Source organism: Saimiri boliviensis, chromosome 7, assembly GCF_048565385.1.
Source record: "Saimiri boliviensis isolate mSaiBol1 chromosome 7, mSaiBol1.pri, whole genome shotgun sequence".
Taxonomy (NCBI): Eukaryota; Metazoa; Chordata; class Mammalia; order Primates; family Cebidae; genus Saimiri; species Saimiri boliviensis.
The window spans coordinates 22,656,771-22,676,261 of record NC_133455.1 but is presented as its reverse complement, the minus strand read 5'-3'; the positions used below and the strand labels follow the sequence as shown (position 1 = coordinate 22,676,261).

At 41.1% G+C, this 19,491-nt stretch overlaps 1 protein-coding gene across 1 annotated transcript in view; it reads right to left on the bottom strand.

Moving 5' to 3' along the window:
• The window catches only part of PPTC7 (protein phosphatase targeting COQ7), a 49,580-nt gene that overhangs the window by 14,224 nt on the left and 15,865 nt on the right, over positions 1–19,491 (bottom strand). The window contains exon 2 of the mRNA XM_074402252.1: positions 3,831–4,010. Within this exon, the coding sequence (XP_074258353.1) occupies positions 3,831–4,010 (180 nt within the window). The remainder of the gene's footprint in view (positions 1–3,830; positions 4,011–19,491) is intronic.

The following is a 19,491-nucleotide window of genomic DNA, read 5'->3' as shown; positions in this document are numbered from 1 at the left end:
GGTAAAAGTTGCAGTGAGCTGAGATTGTGCCACTGCACTCCAGCCTGGTGACAGACCGAGACTCGTCTCAAAAAAAAAAAAAAAAGCAAAATAAAACAATTGCACCATGGAACTAGCTGTGCTAAATCCCAATGGGCCATCATTTTTCAGTTATATGACCACAGCAAGTCACTTACGCTCTCCAGACTTGTTTTTTCCTAACAAAATGGGGAATAGGGCTGGGTGCAGTGGCTCACACCTGTAATCCCAGCACTTTGGGAGGCCAAGGTGGGTGGATTACCTAAGGTCAGGAGTTCAAGACCAGCATGGCCAATGTGGTGAAACCCTGTCTCTACTTAAAAAAAAAAAAAAAAAAAAAAAAAAAAAATTAGCCGTGCATGGTGGCGAGTGCCTGTAATCCCAGCTCCTCAGGAGGCTGAGGCAAGAGAATTGCTTAAACCCAGGAGGCAGAGGTTGCAGTAAGCCGAGATGGCACCATGGCACTCCAGCCTGTACGACAAGAGGGAAACTCCGTCTCAAAAAAAAAGGGGGGGGAGGGGGAGGAATAAGTAGGGCTTGGTGGCTCACGCCTGTAATCCCAGCACTTTGGAAGGCTGAGGTGGGTGGATCACTAGAAGCCAGGAGTTTGAGACTAAGCCTGGCCAACATGGTGAAATCCCCCTCTCTACTAAAAATACAAAAAATTAGCCAGGCGTGGTGGTACAAGCCTGTGATCCCAGCTACTTGGGAGGCTGAGGCACAAGAATCATTTGAACCCGGGAGGAGGAGGTTTCAATGAGCTGAGATTGTGCCACTGCACTGCAGCCTAGACAACAGTGTGAGACCCTGTCTCAAAAAAAGAAAAAAAAGAAAAAGTTGTAGAGGAGTAAAATTTAAGTACCTATGTATTTACCTCATGGGGCTGCTGTGAGCACACAGTAGGCTCAATTCAAGCTACCATTATTCTATGCACAAACATACACAGAAAAAAATCTGAAAGCATAATCACTCAAACATTAATAGTTTTTTTAGTGGGATTATGGCTAATTAATGTTTGCCTCAACAAAGTAATTTAAAAACACTTAAATATGCATGTCTTTCTCATGCTAATATTCGGAAATTCCATTTCCTTGTTATCTACAGTATATGCATTAGTACTAACCTCATGCTATACTAGCCACTAAGTGTCAATGAAAAGCAAAGTAACTGTAACTCACTGGTAGTGCTGTCAGATAACCCACTCCACAGCTTACAGTACCTTTTCCTTCCTTAACTCTAACCGTTTATCATGAATAAATCACCAACCCAAAACATCTTCTGAAAACTCATGGGATTATATTCTGAGAAAGAAAAACAACCGGAGTAGCACAGGCTTGAAAATTCTGCTACAAGGACTCATGTGACTCATTATTACTCACTGATGAAGCCAGGCTATCCTTTGCTACTCTGCAGCAGTAACTCGCTGAGTTGGAATTAAAATGGTCCTGATGAGTGGCTGAGCTTCACTATCCAAAGCAACACCGAATATGAGCCCAGCCTTACAGAAACATATGGGCTTGGAATATACCCTCCTTCTTTGCCTCCTCAAATTCCTGATGTGTGCATGTGGCTCAGGCCCCGGCAGCCTAATATTGGGAGAAGAGCTCATCATTCTCATGTGTTTGGAGAGGAACAAGCAGGCAAAGATGAGTAAGAAAAGCGGTGCTGAGAATCAGTGTTGGATGTTCAGACAAATGACCCATACAGACAGGAACCCAGGAGAGTCCCTCACACTCAAATGGAAAGTTTTTTTTATCACCCTGCCCCTTATTTTGTAAACTACTACTAAGCCTTTTGTGTGGCAGAAAAGGGATAACCTTATTAGGACAAACCCAAGTTAAGATATGCTGGCTGCATAGGATCTTATCAATCCATTTAAGGTTTCTGAGGAAATAATACATGTCAACAACTAGCGTGTAATGCCCTTAGACCCAAATGCAGCTAGAAAATCAAAGAAATAAGTGGTTACAGCTACTAGCTTCCTTTTATTTTGGAATTGCTTTGTAGGCTTTTCAGCAGTTGCTGAATTAAAAAAAAAAATTACCTAACTAATCTTGTAAAGTTGTCACAATTTACAATCATATCTAGCTGAAGTTCAGTAAAACTCAGCAGCCTGTCTTTGCCAAAATATGCTTGAGTTTTATTACAAACAGCCTAGGGATGTGTACGTTTTGTGAAAAAAAGGTGTGTGTCAAACATGGTGAAGGATTACTTCAGGGTGCCTTTTAGTAGAAAATAGGCAATAGAAAATAGAAAATCACAATATTTAATGTAAGAAAATATTATTTTCTCTAATATTACATTTAAATGCACTTTATTAATATCTCCCAGTTACACGAAGGTGAACAGACAGAAAGGGAAAGTAGGAATAGGAAAAAAAAAAAACACAGCAAAAACCAAAGCTTTTAAAGTGTAAAATCAGGATAGTTAATGTTTTCTAACCGGTTATCTGAAGTCAAAGTAAATGATGGGGGGTCAGGGGGTCAGCACAGCCACTCTTGAGAACATGCAGGAGGTGGGTCCCTGGAATGTGCATCTAGGGGCTCTCTCTCCATTTAAGTGTGAAGTAAGATCACAGGTTAAGTGGTTTGCCCAAAGACACAGAGCAAGTTGACAGAGAGGTGCTAGAAATAGAATCTAGACTATTTCACTCTGCCAGGCAAGCTTCATACTGCATGTCCATACAGGGGATTAAGACAAAGCAGTATATACTGAAACTGTAAAACAGGATCCCTCCACAGTTAGAAGGAAAACAAGTTAGTTAATCACAGCACAAAGAGAGAAGACTGCAGAGTAATAAAAAGAACTCTTACAAAGGACTTAAACTGAAGGCAATTCTACAACCGTGGTGATTTCCGTTAACACTGAACAGGGGCTGCTTTTAAATATGGATGGTGACTGGGAGGAAGGCCTTCTACTAACCAGAAAGATGCTGGCAATTAGCAGAAACTTAATAATACCCATTCTGAGAGTCTGCTTAGAAGGCTGGGTAAAGGTTCCTAGGAAACCATTTAACAAACAAATGGAGAGGCTTGGCCAAAGGATGCTCCATTAGCCTATCAGATAAACAAACCCTAGGTATTAGGTTTTAAGTTTTCGAATACAGAATTATTGGGGATCTAATTTGTGCCAAGTTATTTCACCAAGCTAATTACCTGTTAGCAGTGTGGGGTGACCAAACACAACTTGAACTCATGAGAGGTAATCAACTGAATTTTGCAGGCTAGATCCTTCCTTCCTTTTCTCTTGCTCTTCTTTCTTCTTTTACCATATTTTAAATCCCTCATACAGTTTTAACTTTTTATGTTTCTAAACTTGAAATATATGGAATCACACTGTTAGGTGGAATTCTGCAATTTTCTCTCTTCCATTCACAACATGTTTCTAAGTACGGCATGCAGCTTTAAATCATTTCTTTTCACAATGCATTTTTCTACAACAGACAGACTTTTTAGGTTGTCCCCAGTTTTCTGCTGTTATTGGCAACATTTTGAGAACACTCTCATACCTGTCGCTTGGGTCACGTACTGTGCAAGAGTTTCTCTAGTCTAGGGTAAACACCTAGAAGAGCAATTGCTGGGGCATACTATGTGTTCCTATTTAATACCAAATTGTTTTCCAAAGTGGCTGTACCTATACACATTCCCTCCAAGCAGTACTAAGTATTCTGGTTAGCCTATAGTTTCTCTATGACACTCTGCTTAGTAGGAAGAGCCTCAGAAAAAAGCTGGGCTGATAAATGATTTTCGTGGTTTTGTTTTTAACTATCTAGGGGGCTTCTTTAGAGGAAAACCCATAGGATATTCACTTACCGAGCAAAGGTACTTTATTTTGCAGCAACTCACAGTAGCTTGTGGTGAGAATTCCAATGGGATTACTAGGTACGAATCGTCCTTCTTTTACTAAACGTTCACATGTCCGCATTAAAGTCCCTGAGAACTGAGATGGATCAACTCCATAGTCTCTCCAGCCTCCTACACCATCTGCAACCCCTGAAGAAAAAAAAATTACATTCAAAGAAGAATCTTACCAAATTCTCAGGAATTCTTACCTGTTTTCTCTTAACAGCTAATTTCACTACATGCCACTAAATCTATTTACACCAAAATTCAGAATAAAAAGCACTTGCGTTTATTGTATTCTACACTATCACTCCTAAGCCACATTCTCTACTTAGAATTTGGTCTTTCATATATTAATGTATAAACTTTTGAGCTACCTCAGGGTGGCATTGCCTACGAGCCAAGAGTTCAGTTTCAGCAGGATTAGCATCAGTGTATAGATATATGTGTCGTTAATACTTTGCTGTCTTTTATAAGAGTGAAAACTAATTTTAAAGAAAGTGCTGATGCTAGTGATGATACAATTGAGTCAGAGCTGGAGATCACAAAGAACATCAAAAGCGGCAACCTTTTTAACTCCAAACACTTAAAAAACAAAATTGAGAACATATCCCCATCCCCTCTCCTTCTACCCTGTACAGGGCAGCACTGTCCAATACAACAACAGCTACTCCACATGAGGCTACTGAGCACCTAAAATGGGGCTAGCCCAACTTGAGTCATGCTCTAAGTATAAAACACACACTGGGATTAAAAAAAGTAGAATCTCTAAGTTTTGTATTCATTACTTACATAATGAAATCATATTGGTGAGGGGCATGGTGGTTCATGCCAATAATCCCAGCACTCTGGGAGGCCTAGGTGGGAGGATCACTTGAGCTCAGGAATTCAAGACCTGCTTGGACAACAGTGAGACCCTGACTCTACCCAAAAAAAAAAAAAAAAAAAAAAAATTAGCTGGGCATAGTGGTGGGCACCTGTAGTCCCAGCTACTTGGGAGGCTGAGGTGGAAGGACTGCTTGAGCCCAGATGGTTGAGGCTACAGTGAGCCATGATTGCACTACTGCACTCCAGCATGGGTGACAGAGTAAAACCCAGTATCAAAAAAAAAAAAAAAAAAAAAAAAAAGGAAAAGATAAAGAAAGAATATTTTGGATATAATACACCAAAGAGAATGCATTATCAAGACTGATTTTCCTTTTATTTATTTACTTTTTTTTTTAGACAGAGTCTTGCCCTGTCGCCTAGGCTGGAGAGCAGTGGCATGATCTCAGCTCACTGCAACCTCCACCTCTTGAGTTCAACCGATTCTCCTGCTTCAGCCTCCTAAGTAGCTAGGACTACAGGTGCTTAACCGCAGGCCTGACTAATTTTTGTATTTTTAGTAGAGACAGGGTTTTGCCATATTGGCCAGGCTGGTCTCAAACCCCTGACTTCAAGTGATCTGCCTACCTTGGCCTCCCAAAGTGCTGGGATTACAGGTATGAACCACTGCATCTGGCCAAATTTCACCTGTATTTAAAAAAATAAATTATTATTATTTTTGGCCTTTTGCCCAGGCTGGAGCATAGTGGTACGATCACAGCTTATTGCAGTCTTGAACTCTCAGGGTCAAGTAATCCCCCTACCTCAGCTTCCTGAGTAGCAAGGACTATAGGGTCATGCCACCACACCCAGCTAGTTTTTGTCTGTCTGGCAATACAGAGACAGGATCTCACTGTATTGCCCAGGCTGGTTTTGAACCCCTGGGCTCAAGTGATACTCCTGCCTCAGCCTCCCAAATTGCTGGGATTAGAGGCATGAGCCACCATGCCTGGCCTCTTTTTATTTTTAGTTAACACTAGGAAATTTAAAATTACGTATGTGACTTACATTGTATTTCTATTGGATAGTACTAGTATAGAGATTTTCATAGGCCCAAAGGGTTGCTGATGAGTTCAGTCTGCCTAAGGCTCCTTTATCAGAAGGAAACTAGTATTCAAGAAAGTCAATTAAAATATCAAAGCCATCATACAATCTTTTACTCAAACTCTTGCAAAACACCAAGCTACTGTTTCCAACACTAAAACCAACTTCTATGTACTAAATTCAAAGACACTGAGAGAAAATGTCAAAAATGTACATTATTAAGGCTTTAAACAGCCTTTCTGGAAGGATCTGTAAGAAATATTAACCATAGATGCTTCAGAAATAAGTAACTAAAAACGATCCACAAACAAAATGGGAATTTTTGACTTTTACTTCATAGCATTCTGTATTGTTTTAATTTTATTTATTTATTTATTTATTTATTTATTTTGATATGGAGTCTCGCTCTGTCACCCAGGCTGGAGTGCAGTGGTGCAATCTCGGCTCACTGCAACCTCCACCTCCCAGATTCAAGCAATTCTGTGCCTCAGCCTTGCAAGTAGCTGAGATTACAGGCACCTGCCACCATGCCCAGCTAATTTTTATGTTTTTGGTAGAGATGGGGTTTCAACATTCTGGCCAGGCTGGTCTTGAACTCCTGACCTTATGATCCACTTGCCTCAGCCTCTCAAAGTGCTGGGATTACGGGCATGAGCCACTGCACCGGCCTTAATTTTATTTTTATCATGAGGATGTTATCATATGATTTTTAAAAACAGGAATTTTATAACTTTTTAAACTTTCTGAGCATGCAACATCCTTCCCATATACACATTTTTTTGTACATTCAACTTTCTTTTAAGAATGTGTTTGGTACAGGCCAGGCATGGTGGCTCACGCCAGTAATCCCAGCAATTTGGGAGGCTAAGGTGAGAAGTTCAAGACCAGCCTGGCTAACACAGTGAAACCCCGTCGCCACTAAAAATAAAAAAAATTAGGTGGGTAAGGTGGTGTACACCTGTAGTCCCAGCTACTCTGGAGGCTAAGGCAGGAGAATCACTCGAACCCAGAAGGAGGAGGTTGCCGTGAGCTGAGATCACACCATTGCACTTCAGTCTGGGCAACAAGAGTGAAACTCCGCCTCAAAACAAAACATAACTACTGTGAAGCCCATTAGTTTGCTGCTGTCATTTTTGAGGGGAGCCCATGGCGGTAGAAGCAGTTGAACCTGGGAACAAACCTCACTTGAGCTGTGCCTAGACAATGTGAATTCCTGTGTTGCTAAAAGAAGTGGTCTGCAAGCTCCTGTGCTCTGGAGGGAAGCATTTCCTGGTAGGCTTTGATTTTTCTGTGTGTTAAAAAAATTCAGTCTTCTGATGATGTATACAAAACATTTCTAGAACATGTATTTGTGTTCACCTTAAATGTGAAAATAAATCTATGAAAAAAACATAACAAAAACAATGTACTTGGTACAAAAGTAGAAGAGTATATATATATATACTCTCTGAATATGTATATATACGTATGTATATAAATATGTATATATAATATGCCTATATATACATCCCTGAAAAACTGACTTAACATCAATTGGACACATGAAACTCTATTTCTCTGGGGATGGCAGTTATCAAACAGAAAGGGAACACATACTGAAAAAGTAAGAAGAAACAGAATTGGAAGACATAAAGAAGGTGACAAATAGTTTATCGCCACTGGGGCAGCAACTTTCCCCACCTATGTGACCAACCAATAAGCCAAATTTCACTACAGGGCAATTCCAAATTAGTTAATTAAAGTGATAAAAAGTCTGGGATTGGTTTCAAAATAATTAAGGGGTGAAAGGGGGAGTGATAGAGGCACAGATAAAACAAGACTGGCCATGAATGGATGGTTGTTGAAGCTGAACAGGAAGTACACCCATCTCTCTACTTTGATATATATTTGAAATTTTCCATAATACAACATTTAAATAATAACAACGATAATAACAAGTTTAAAAAGAAAAAAGGCCATTTTGCCTGCTGTGTGGAGAGCAAGAGCGGGAGTTTGAGTGAGCCGTGCTGGCAGTGTGGTTAGAGGCGTGCAAACATTTTGGATCCATGAAACAGGACACGTGGATTGAGGGGTGAGGGTGAGGGAAAGAAAAGCAGCAGGGCTAACTAGGAATCTATCTTAAAAGGAATAGCATATTTCACTCAGTTTTTCAAGGAGTTGTGAGGAAATCTGGGAAACATATTAGGAGAATTTACTATCATTTAAATAGGAACTTATTTGGAGAAATTCTTAGTTTACTAGGAGTAAGGTTTCATCACAATTTAAAACACAACAATTTATGTTAAAACACAGCATACAATGATAAAACTTGCAACACTATCTGACAAATCATTCTTTTCAAACCACTGCCTGCTCCGGGGAAGAATTTCTTCTTAACTAGTCTCTGGTTCAACAACTACAATTAACGTTAAATACAAATTGGTTTCATCTGCAAATGCCCTTCACAAGAAAACCATTAAAATCTAAGATAACGTTTAGAGTCGATCCTGGCACTCACTAAATAATCTGTCAGCAGGTTGAGTCTGACCTGACACAGCCCTTCAACATTAATCAGATTTCTCCCAGAATAGAGCAAAACCTTTCAGGCACCTGTTTGCTTTTCAACACGGGCACAGGACGCCAGGCAAAACACCACTGATCGAATCTTTTTAGGGGAGACAAACTCAAAAAGCATATAAACTTTAAGATAAAGCTGTAGGGAAAAAAGCCTTAATACATTACATACATATAACTTACTTACAAAGAACAAGTTATGTAAAGGGAAGAGTTGTATTTGGGATAAGATCCAGGCTAAAACTAGAGTAAGTCACTACACATATATATGAAGCCTAATTTTATTGATATTAGGTGGTTGTTTCTACACAGAAATTAGTAAATCCTCTATTGCATAAACAATAGCTTCAGACTACAAAAAGCAAAATACTTTTTAAACAGTAGAACTGATCCAGATATAAAGGGAAATTTCATTCAGAATACATTTCAATGGTAAAGAAAACAACTGTTTAAAGGAGAAATTGTTTAAGATCCCAAAGATGTCAAGAACACAGCTATCAAACAGCAAAGGGTAAGCCTAAGAATACCCTAGGAGCAAATGGAGGTCACACATGGACCACCACATTATACACACTACGATAGGAAACAAGAGGGCTGAGAGAAAGAAAGCCAGTCTCTCAGAAGCTCCCCTGCTAGTGGGGAGCTAGATTTCTCAGAGAAACCAGACAAATGGCTCCCATAAATGCTGCTGTGGGAAGGTCAACAGCCTGTGGGTAGTGCTTACAGACACAAGAATGGAGCGCCTCAAGAACAGTGCCAGCCTACTCTGAAAGTGGCATTCGGATAGGCCCTGTGGGGGTCAGCCAGATTTCCTGGGCAGGGAAGGATAACAAGAGGAAAAGAAAGGCAGACAACTAGATGCTGGGTCTTGGGTGAGCACGGAGAAGCTGAAAAAACACAGGGCAGTGGCAGAGGTTACAGAAAACCAAGAATCCCAGTTCAAGAACTCTAAAATTCTTTATGCTACTAACCTGCGCTGTCTAACATGGGAGCCACTAGCCACATGCGGCTATTGAGTCTAAAACGTCGCTTTGTTTGGATTGAGAAGTGCTTGCTATTAAATGCAAAATACATTCTGGATTCCAAAAACTTAGAACCAACAACAGAAAAACTGTAAAATGACTTAGTAATAGTTTTGTTTTCTTGTAAGAGATGGGGTCTCACTCTGTAGCCCAGGCTGGACTGGTGGCCTGATCATAGCTCACTGCAGCCTTGAACTCCTGGGCTCAAGTAACCCTTCCACCTCAGCCTCCTTAGAAGCTGGGATTACAGGTGCACATCAACACATCCAACTATTTTTTTTTTTTTTAAGTTTTTTGTAGAAACAGGGTCTCACTATGTTGCCCAGGCTGACCTCAAACTTCTGGGCTCAAGTGATCTCACACCTTGGCCTCCCAAAGTGCTGAGCTTACAGGCATGAGCCACTGGATCTGGCCAAGTTTAATTTACATATTAGACATAGTTAAGAGGTTAACAACAACAATACAACAGAACAATTGGCTGGGCATAGTGGCTCACGCCTGTGGTCCCAGCACTTTGGGAGGCCGAAGTGGGCGGATTGCAAGTCAGGAGATCGAGACCATCCTGGCCAACATGGTGAAACGCTGTCTCTACTAAAAATACAAAGATTAGTTGGGCGTGGTGGCACGTGACTGCAGTGCCAGCTACTCGAGAGGCTGAGGCAGAAGAATCGCCTGAACCCGGGAGGCAGAGGTTGCAATGGGCAGAGATCGCACCACTGCACTCCAGACTGGGTGACAGAGCAAGACTCCGTCTCAATAAAATTAAATAATAAAATAGAACAATTATAACAATATACTATAATAAATATTGTGTGAATGTGGTCTCTGTCTATATTATTGTTAGGTACTGTGGGTGTATTAGTCCATTCTCACACTGCTATGAAGAAATACCCGAGACTGGTAATTTATAAAGGAGGGAGGTTTAACTGACTCACAGGTCTGCATGGCTGGAGAGGCCTCAGGAAACTTACAATCATGGCAGAAGGGGAAGCAAACACATCCTTCTTCACAGGGTGGCAGGAGACAGAAGTGCTGAGCAAAAGGGAAAAAGCCCCTTATAAAACCATAAGACCTTATGAGAATTCAGTCACTATCACAATGATAGCAACATAGGGGTTTATGGAAAATATAATTTGAGATTTGGGTGGGGCCACAGCCAAACCACATCAGTGGGTAACTGAAACCTCAAATAAGGGGGAACTACTGTTTCTGGATTTGGGGAATGAGAAAGTATTGATTAGATTATTCTACAGTTGGCAAGGGTGTGTAAATGCCTTTAGAAGACATTTAATTCTGTCTTGGGTAGGTCAAACTTTAGGTGCCAGCAGGGCATTTCTGTGGAAATGTTGTATTTAAAGTGAGGAACTATGAGTCTGCAGCTGGCAAGGCCAGGTGGGGCTGGAAAATCTGATAAATGACACCTTAGCAGTGAATGAGATGCTCAGGTAGGGTATCCAGTTTATCAGAATGATATAATCTCCATGGAGGTAGAGAGAAGTAAAGCTAAAAAGTAGGCTGAATTAATAACTAGAAAGGCCTTGAATGCCACAATAAAGAGGCTGCACTGAATACAGAAGCTATTTCCTTTGGTTCACTGTAATCATCTTATGTCTCCATTAATAACATTCTGTGAGCACACATCTAGCTTAAGTGTTTCCTTTGACCCACAATCCAATTAAAACCATTATTAGATTAAGATAATGATTACATATCAGAAATAGCTGAGCAAAAGGTTGAGAAAAGACCATATGGTACAGAAAAATCCTTTATCTATTCAATGGAAATGTCAGTTTTAAGAATCGAATTGAGCAACTAGAAAATAGTTACAGTATTCATGTTTTTACTAAGTATTTTATTAGGTTTTCCATAGACTAATATTATTTTCTTTTTCTTTTTTTTTTTTTTGAGACGGAGTTTTGCTGTTGTTACCCAGACTGGAGTGCAATGGCATGATCTCGGCTCACTGCAACCTCCACTTCCTGGGTTCAAGCAATTCTCCTGCCTCAGCCTCCCGAGTAGCTGGGATTACAGGCACGCACCACCATGCCCAGCTAACTTTTTGTATTTTTAGTAGAGACGGGGTTTCACCTTGCTGACCAGGATGGTCTCGATCTCTTGACCTCGTGATCTACCCGCCTCAGCCTCCCAAAGTGCTGGGATTACAGGCGTGAGCCACCGCGCCTGGCTCTTTTTCTTTTTTTTTTAACAGCATCTTGCTCTGTCACCCAGGCAGGAGTGTGGTAGTGCAAACATAGCTCACTGTAACTTTGAACTTCTGGGTTCCTCCCACTTCAGCCTCCAGAGTAGCTATGCCTATAGGAATGAACCACCACACACAATTAATTTTTAAAAGACATTTTTTGTAGAAATCCGGGCTCATATGTTGCCCAGGCTGGTCTTAAACTCCTGGGCTCAAGTGATCCTCCTGCTTCAGTCTCCCAAAGTGCTGGAATTACAAGCAAAAATCACCATGCCTGGTCTCACAGACTGATTTTCTCTACAGTTAAGGGTTAAAAGGGAAGCAAAAAGAGTAATTCTGGGTGTCTGCCATCATTAAGTGTATATGTTTAAAAGAAGGAAAAAAAAATTTTTTTTTTTTTAAAAGAAATAGGGTCTTGGGCCCAGAGTAGTGGTTCATGCCTATAATCCAGCACTTTGGGAGGCCAAGGTGTTGAGCTCAGGAGTTCAAGACCAGCCTGATCAACATGGTGAAACCCCATCTCTACTAAAAATATAAAAATTAGACAGGCCTGGTGGCATGTGCCTGTAATCCCAGCTTCTTGGGAGGCTGAGGCAGGAGAATTACTTAAACCCGGAGGTGGAGATTGCAGTGAGCCAACATCACCATCACTGCACTCCAGCCTGAGTGATAGGGCAAGACTCCACCTCAGGAAAAAAGAAGCAATGAGGTCTCACTCAGTCACTCAGACTAGAATGCAGTAGTGCAGTAATAGCTCACTGCGGCTTCAAACTCCTGAGCTCAAGAGGTTCTCCCATTTCAGCCTCCAGAATAGCTGGAACTACAGAAACATGCCACCATACTCATTTATTTCTTGTAGAGACGGGGAATTTGCCATGTTGCTCAGGGTGGTCTTGAAGTCCTGGGCTCAACTGATCCTCCTGCTTCCACCTCCCAAATGCTAGAATTACATGAATGGGCCACTGAGCCCAGCCAAGAAGAAAATTCTTAAGCAATTTTCATTTTTCTTTTTTCATTTTCATTTTTCTTTTGAGACAGAGTTTTACTCCTGTTGCCCAGGCTGGAATGCAATGGCGCGATCTCAGCTCACTGCAACCTCCACCTCCCAGGTTCAAGCGATTCTCCTGCCTCAGCCTCCCAAGTAGCTGGGATTATAGACATGTGCCACCATGCCCAGCTAATTTTGTATTTTTAGTAGAGACGGGGTTTCTCCATGTTGGTCAGGCTGGTTTCGAACTCCTGACCTAAGGTAATCTGCCCACTTCAGCCTCCCAAAGTGCTGTGATTACGCATGTGAGCCACCATGCCTGGTCCTAGCAATTTTCATTTTTCTAATTAACACATTTTTGTCTTTGCCAAAATGGTATAACCATGTAAAATGGTAGTTACAACCAGGCATGGTAGCTTATACCTGTAATCCCAGCATTTTGGGAGGCTGATGCAGGAGGATCATTTGAGCCTAGGAGTTCTAGTCCAGCCTGAGCAACATAGCAAAACTCGTCTCTACAAAAAAATTTAAAAATCAGCCAGGCATGGTGGCACACACCTGTGGTCCCAGCTAAACAGGAGGCTGAGGGTGGGAGGATTGCTTGAGTCCAGGAGGTTAATGCTGCAATAAGCCATGATCACACTACCTGCACTTCAGCCTGAGCAACAGAGCAAGACCCTGTCTCCAAAAAAAAAAAAAAAAAGATAGTTATAACCAAATGATAGCTATCTATCTTAAAAATCCTATCTTCCCAATTACACAGTCACCTAACTGTGTAATTGCAAAAGGCTCACTGTAAGAAAGACTTCTGAATCAGTCAAAATCAGCAGGAGCCTCTCCAGTACCATCCTCCATTTTCAGCCATCAGCATGATGTTGCAATTATTTTAAACCCCTCCTACTGTACTCATCTTCAGACATACAGTTACCTACAAAGCAAATGTCTTCTAGAAGAAAGTAATGCCTAAAGAATACTACATTTCAATATTAATATAAACATCAATGAAGAAAAACAGCAATTTCATTTTGTCCAAAAATGTATTTAACATACACTCTGGCAGAATTTTAAATAAAGCTGTACCCAAAGGTAATGGCTTTATTCCTTGTATCTTTGATGACCTCAAGGCATCTTACATCAAGCCTCACATTCCAAAGATGCATACTGGCTCTACATGGATTGTCTTTCCATCAGTGAAACACATCTCCTGCCTACTAGGATGGGTACTTGATAGTGAATTGAAACTCTAGAGGATAAACTGAGTAAGAATCTGGCAGGATCACAAGAGTTGAATAACAAAAGTATCAGGAGACCCTCTGTACTCCGAGGAATAAGGATACCTGCTTTTACAGACTTTCTGCAGCAAGGAGCCATAATGAGAAAGGGGGCTAAGCAATATTTATTGCAGTAAAACAGCCATCTTCTTTTCAGATGCTGAAGCTTTTCAAAGACTATAGCGTTCTCAGAGCCAACCTCATTTGTCTAAAGACGTCACAGCACAAAGCACTATAACTAGGAAAAAAAAAAACGAGATCAGAAACTCAATTTCCTATGAAATGGAACAGATCACATTTATATCAACATTTCTTTTTTTTTTTTTTTCTTTTTTGAGATGGAGTCTCATTCTGTGGCCCAGGATGGAGTGTAGTGGTACAATCTTGGCTCACTGCAACCTCCGCCTCCTGGGTTCAAGCGACTCTCCTAACTCAGCCTCCTGAGTAGCTGGAATTACAGGCACCCACCACCACACTTGGCTAATTTTTGTACTTCTAGTAGAGATGTGGGGTTTTGCCATGTTGGCCAGACTGGTCTCAAACTCCTCACCTCAAGTGACTGCCCCTCACTGCCTTGGCCTCCCAAAGTGCTGGTATTACAGGCGTGAGACACCACATACGGCCTATATCAGTATTTCTTTCTTTCTTTTTTTAAATCAGTATTTCTTAAAAATCAACTATTTGGGAACTTAAGAACACTCCCAGCCAGGTGCAGTAGCTCATGCCTGTAATCCCAGGATTGTGGGAGGTTGATGCAGGTGGATCACTTGAGTTCAGGAGTTTGAGAGCAACCTGGGCAACATGGCGAAACCTCCATCTCTACTGAAAATACGAAAAATTAGCCAGGCACAGTGACACGCCACTGTGGTCCCAGCAGCTTGGGGGCTGGGGTAGAAGGATCACTTGAAGCCAGGAGCTATGAACGTGTCACTATACTCCAGCCTGCATGACACAGCAAAACACATCTCAAAAAGACTCCCCCAAAAAACAAAAAAACACTCCCCTGTGATTCAGGACTGTGAAATGTTGTATCTGTAAATAATTATCCCAAAGGAAGGGTTGCTTGAGCCCAGGAGGTTGAGGCTGCAGTGAGCGATCACTGTGCTACTACAATATAGCCTGGATGAAAGAGCAAGACACTGTCTCTATTTTAAAATAAACTTTAAAAAAATCCAAAGGGAATGAAAAGCAGGATTACTTGAAAAAAAAATTCAACAAATGTATTCTGTCAAGTTATACAGAAAAATGCCATTTGCTTTTTGACTAACAACAGTCCTTTCACTTCTATGAAGGTAAAATTACATAGATTATGCAGCACTTCCTGTTTTAACAAGCAAGTGAAATATTCCCTTTGCAAGAAGTTTCCAGCCTGGCACAGTGGCTCACACCTGTAATCCCAGCACTTTCGGAGGCTGAGGTGGGCAAATCACTTGAGGTCAGGAGTTTGAGACCAGCCTGGCCAACACGGTGAAACTTCATCTCTACTAAAAATACAAAAATTAGCTGGGTGTGGTGGCGCATACCTGTAATACCAGCTAGTTGGGTTGCTGAGGCAGGAGAATCACTGGAACCTGGGAAGCAGAGGTTGAAGTGAGCCATGATGGCGCAACTGCACTCCAGGCTGGGCAACAGAGTGAGACTCTGTCTCAGAAAAAAAAAAAAAAGAAGAAAAGAAAAAGAAATAAAGGAAAAAAAGAAGAAAGAAGTTTCTGGCTGGGCATGGTGGCTCATACCTGTAATCCCAGCACTTTGGGAGGCCGAAGTGGGCAGATCACCTAAGATCAGGAGTTCGAGACCAGCCTGGCCAAGATGGTAAAACCCTGTCTCTACCAAACATAACAAAATTAGGTGTGTGTGATGTAGTAGTCCCAGCTACTCTGGAGGCTGAGACAGGAGAATTGCTTGAATCTGGGAGGCAGGGGTTGCAGTGAGCAGGGATCAGGCCATTGCACTCCAGCCTGGACAAAAGGGCAAGACTCCATTTAAAAAAAAAAAAAAAAAGAAAAGAAAAAGAAGTTTCCATTCTGCATTAATCACAATGAAACCTGCATCTTTTGATTCTCCAGAGACCAAGACTACGTCAAGAACAAGATCTCTAAGATCTCTAAGCAGAACAGTTAATTCAAAAGTGAAGGTAACGAAGCTCAAAGGGTGGAAAGGTTCAACCCTATCATAAAATACGTGAAAATGGCTGGGTGCAGTGGCTCTCACACCTGTAATCCCAGCACTTTGAGAGGCCAAGTCGGGCAGATCCCCTGAGGTCAAGAGTTTGATACCAGCCTGACCAACATGGAGAAATCCCATCTCTACTAAAAATACAAAATTAGCAGGGCATGGTGGCACATGCCTGTAATCCTAGCTACTCAGAAGGCTGAGGTAGGAGAATCGCTTGAACCTGGGAGGCAAAGGTTGCAGTAAGGCAAGATTGTGCCATTGCACTCCAGCCTGAGCAACAAAATCCAAACTGTCTGAAAATGAAAATAAATAAATAAAAATAAAGGCCAGGCACAGTGGCTCATGCCTGTAATCCCAGCACTTTGGGAGGCCAAGGTGGGTGAAACACAAGGTCGGGAGATCTAGACCATCCTGGACAACATGGAGAAACCCCGTCTCTACTAAAAATACAAAAATTAGTTGGGCCTGGCAGTGCACACCTGTAATCCCAGCTACTCGGCAAGCTGAGGCAGGAGAAGTGCTAGAACACAGGAGGTAGAGATTGCAGTGAGCCAAGATTGTTTCACTGCACTCCAGCCTGGTGACAGAGTGAGACTCTTCTCAAAAAAAAAAAAAATAAATAAATAAATAAAATAAAAATGGAACCTACAGGCAAAACTCAAATAACAAATCAAAGCTGGAAGAAGTGGTTCATTTTGTGTTTGAAAATTCCAAACAAAATAGTTAGCTATTCCTTGCTTAGTAAATTGGAGACTACTTAATAATCAAATTAATGAGCCTCCACATACACTTACACCTATGTCTAGAATACTTCATTAACTAGAGAAGATAATTTCCAGACTATTAGGCAGTTGCCTTGTCTTAAAAAGCAGTGAAAAGTGCTGACATGAGGATTAGGAAACAGTGTGAAGGCAAGGAAACTTAAAGTCAACCTTTTAAAAATAAAAATGTTCTTCCTCTAACTTTAATAATTCTGTTTAAATACCAAAGACTTAATGTGGAATTATCTATTCTGGCTCAACTGTGGCTTGAGGAACTTGTGCAACTTACAGACTTGGTATGAATCACTGGCCTGCCTTCCACAAACTCCAAAGTTAAAAGTTAAGTCACTGAAAAGGTCACTTCTCTCCTTTCTGGCCTGCAACAGTATCTTCCTCAAATGCCAAATGCTGTTAGCAATGCTTTCTGGACAGGAGGAAGCAACAAACAAATCATCTGGAAGGTCATAATTATTGTAAGTTATAAACAGTAGAGGCAGGGCACTAAGTATGTTACAGAATTAAGAGCCTCGATTAAAGCTGTGGCTTCAGTTTGTTTTCAGGTGTTAGAAAATGTTACATAATAGCAAATAATTCAAAGTTTAAGTATGGAAGTAATGAGCAATTAAAGGCCAGCTATCTGACATGTGCCTACTTGGATTGGCCCTTTAGGCTGAGGAAAAGATTTTCCTTCTGTTTATAATTTACAAAATTAGATCTAGAATTCTGGTCAACCTGATATTTATGACAATTAAGCCACATATCCTTGACGTAACCCCAAAGAAAATACTACTTACCCACTGCTTTTTTCAACCGCTATAAAAATAAGGGCTGGCCTTGATTAAAACAGAAACCCTCTGGGAGAGGTCTACAGTCACATGCAGCCTGGCACAAATGTACTTTCTTTTTTTCTTTAAATGAAAACATCATTCCTTTGAATAGCCTGCCAAGTGGAGAACTGTCTCTTAATTTCTGAACACTAACTATATATATATATACACACACACATATATACACACACACACACACACACACACACGTAAATATATTTATTTATTTATTTTTGAGATGGAGTTTCACTTTTGTTGCCCAGGATATAGTACAATGGCGTGATCTCAGCTCATTGCAACCTCTGCCAGTTCAGGAGATTCTCCTGACTCAGCCTCCTGAGTAACTGGGATTACAGGCACCCACCACCACACCTGGTTAATTTTTTTGTATTTTTAATAGAGACGGGGTTTCACCACATTGGCCAGGCTGGTCTCAAACTCCTGACCTCAGGTGATCCACACACCTCAGCCTCCCAAAGTGCTGGAATTACAGACATGAGGCACTGTGCCCAGCTTTTATTTTTACTCTATACATTGTTCAATTAAGTAATGATCTTTGAGTATTAGGACAATGAGTAATTTTTTTATTTTTCTTTTTCATACTTTTTTTTTTTTTTTTTTTTTTTTTTGAGATGGAGTCTTGCTTTATCACCCAGGTTGGAGTGCAGTGGTGCAAACTCAGCTCACTGCAACCGCTGCCTCCCAGGTTCAAGCAATTCTCTGCCTCGACCTCCCGAGTAGCTGGAATACAGGTACCTGCCACCATGCTCGGCTAATGTTTGCATTTTTAGTAGAGACGGTGTTTCACCATCTTGGCCAGGCTGGTCTTGAACTCTTGACCTCGTGGAACCACCCGCCTCAGCCTCCCAAAGTGCTGGGATTACAAGCGTGAGCCACTGCGCCTCGCCCATACTTTCCCATTTTTTAGTAATGAGTAATGCTACTTGTATGAGAAGGATGACAAGAATATTTATGTAAATCAGGTTAAAACTACATTCCATACTTACATTTAATAATAAAACTATTCAACACATTTTAACAAATATTTACTGTATGCAGGACACTGTGGGAAGGGAGCTAAATGGACTTACATGTAATAAAATATTTCCTGCATATGGGAACTTAAAATGAAGTGGTGATGATTTTGGTTCGGGAGGACAGTTTAAGGAGACTCAAGATATATGACTATAATAAAGCAAAACATGCACCAATAAAAACAAAAGCAAAGAAGGTGACATTATGCATAGCTGAAGGAATCAAAAGGATTCATGAAGAAGTGTCTGAAATGAGCCTTGAAGGATAAAAGAAAGCATGCGTTGTAGGAGAGGTTGACAAGACAGGCATTTTGAGCAATTCTGTAGGATTCTGACTTACATGAATAAAGTACAAGTCATAGCAGGTGAGAGTTCTAATAGCAGAGAAACCTGACCTCCAGGTAAATGTGTTTTATACTCATGCCAGGAACCTCTCACCATTAATCAGCGCAAACAATGCAGTGCAGAGCTTAAGGCATTTAGGAGGTCCCCAGAAGGAAAGGCTGGCCTGAGGCTACCAAACTCCAAGGCTTGTGAAGCTTTTATTTAACCAATAGTTAACAGTTGAGAAAAACCCCTTAATTAAAACAAAGGTAATAACTAAGTAGAATTCAGAATCAGTCAAAATCACCTCCCTAAAAGAAAGTCTATCATTTCTAACTGGAAAGGCAGTGTGGGATACTGAGCAAGGACACAGGCTCTGGAGGCAGACCTGGGTTCAAAGTCCACCCAGAATACGATGTGCTAAGTGTGGCCTTGGGCAGCTTCAGCAGCTTCACCTGTGAACAGGAGTCATCTCCTTGATTTCACAGGGTTGGTGTGAGGAAAAAGGATAACCTGTTCAGAGTTCACAGCAGACATGCAGTCAGTGAGAATAATGCCTATCTTTAAG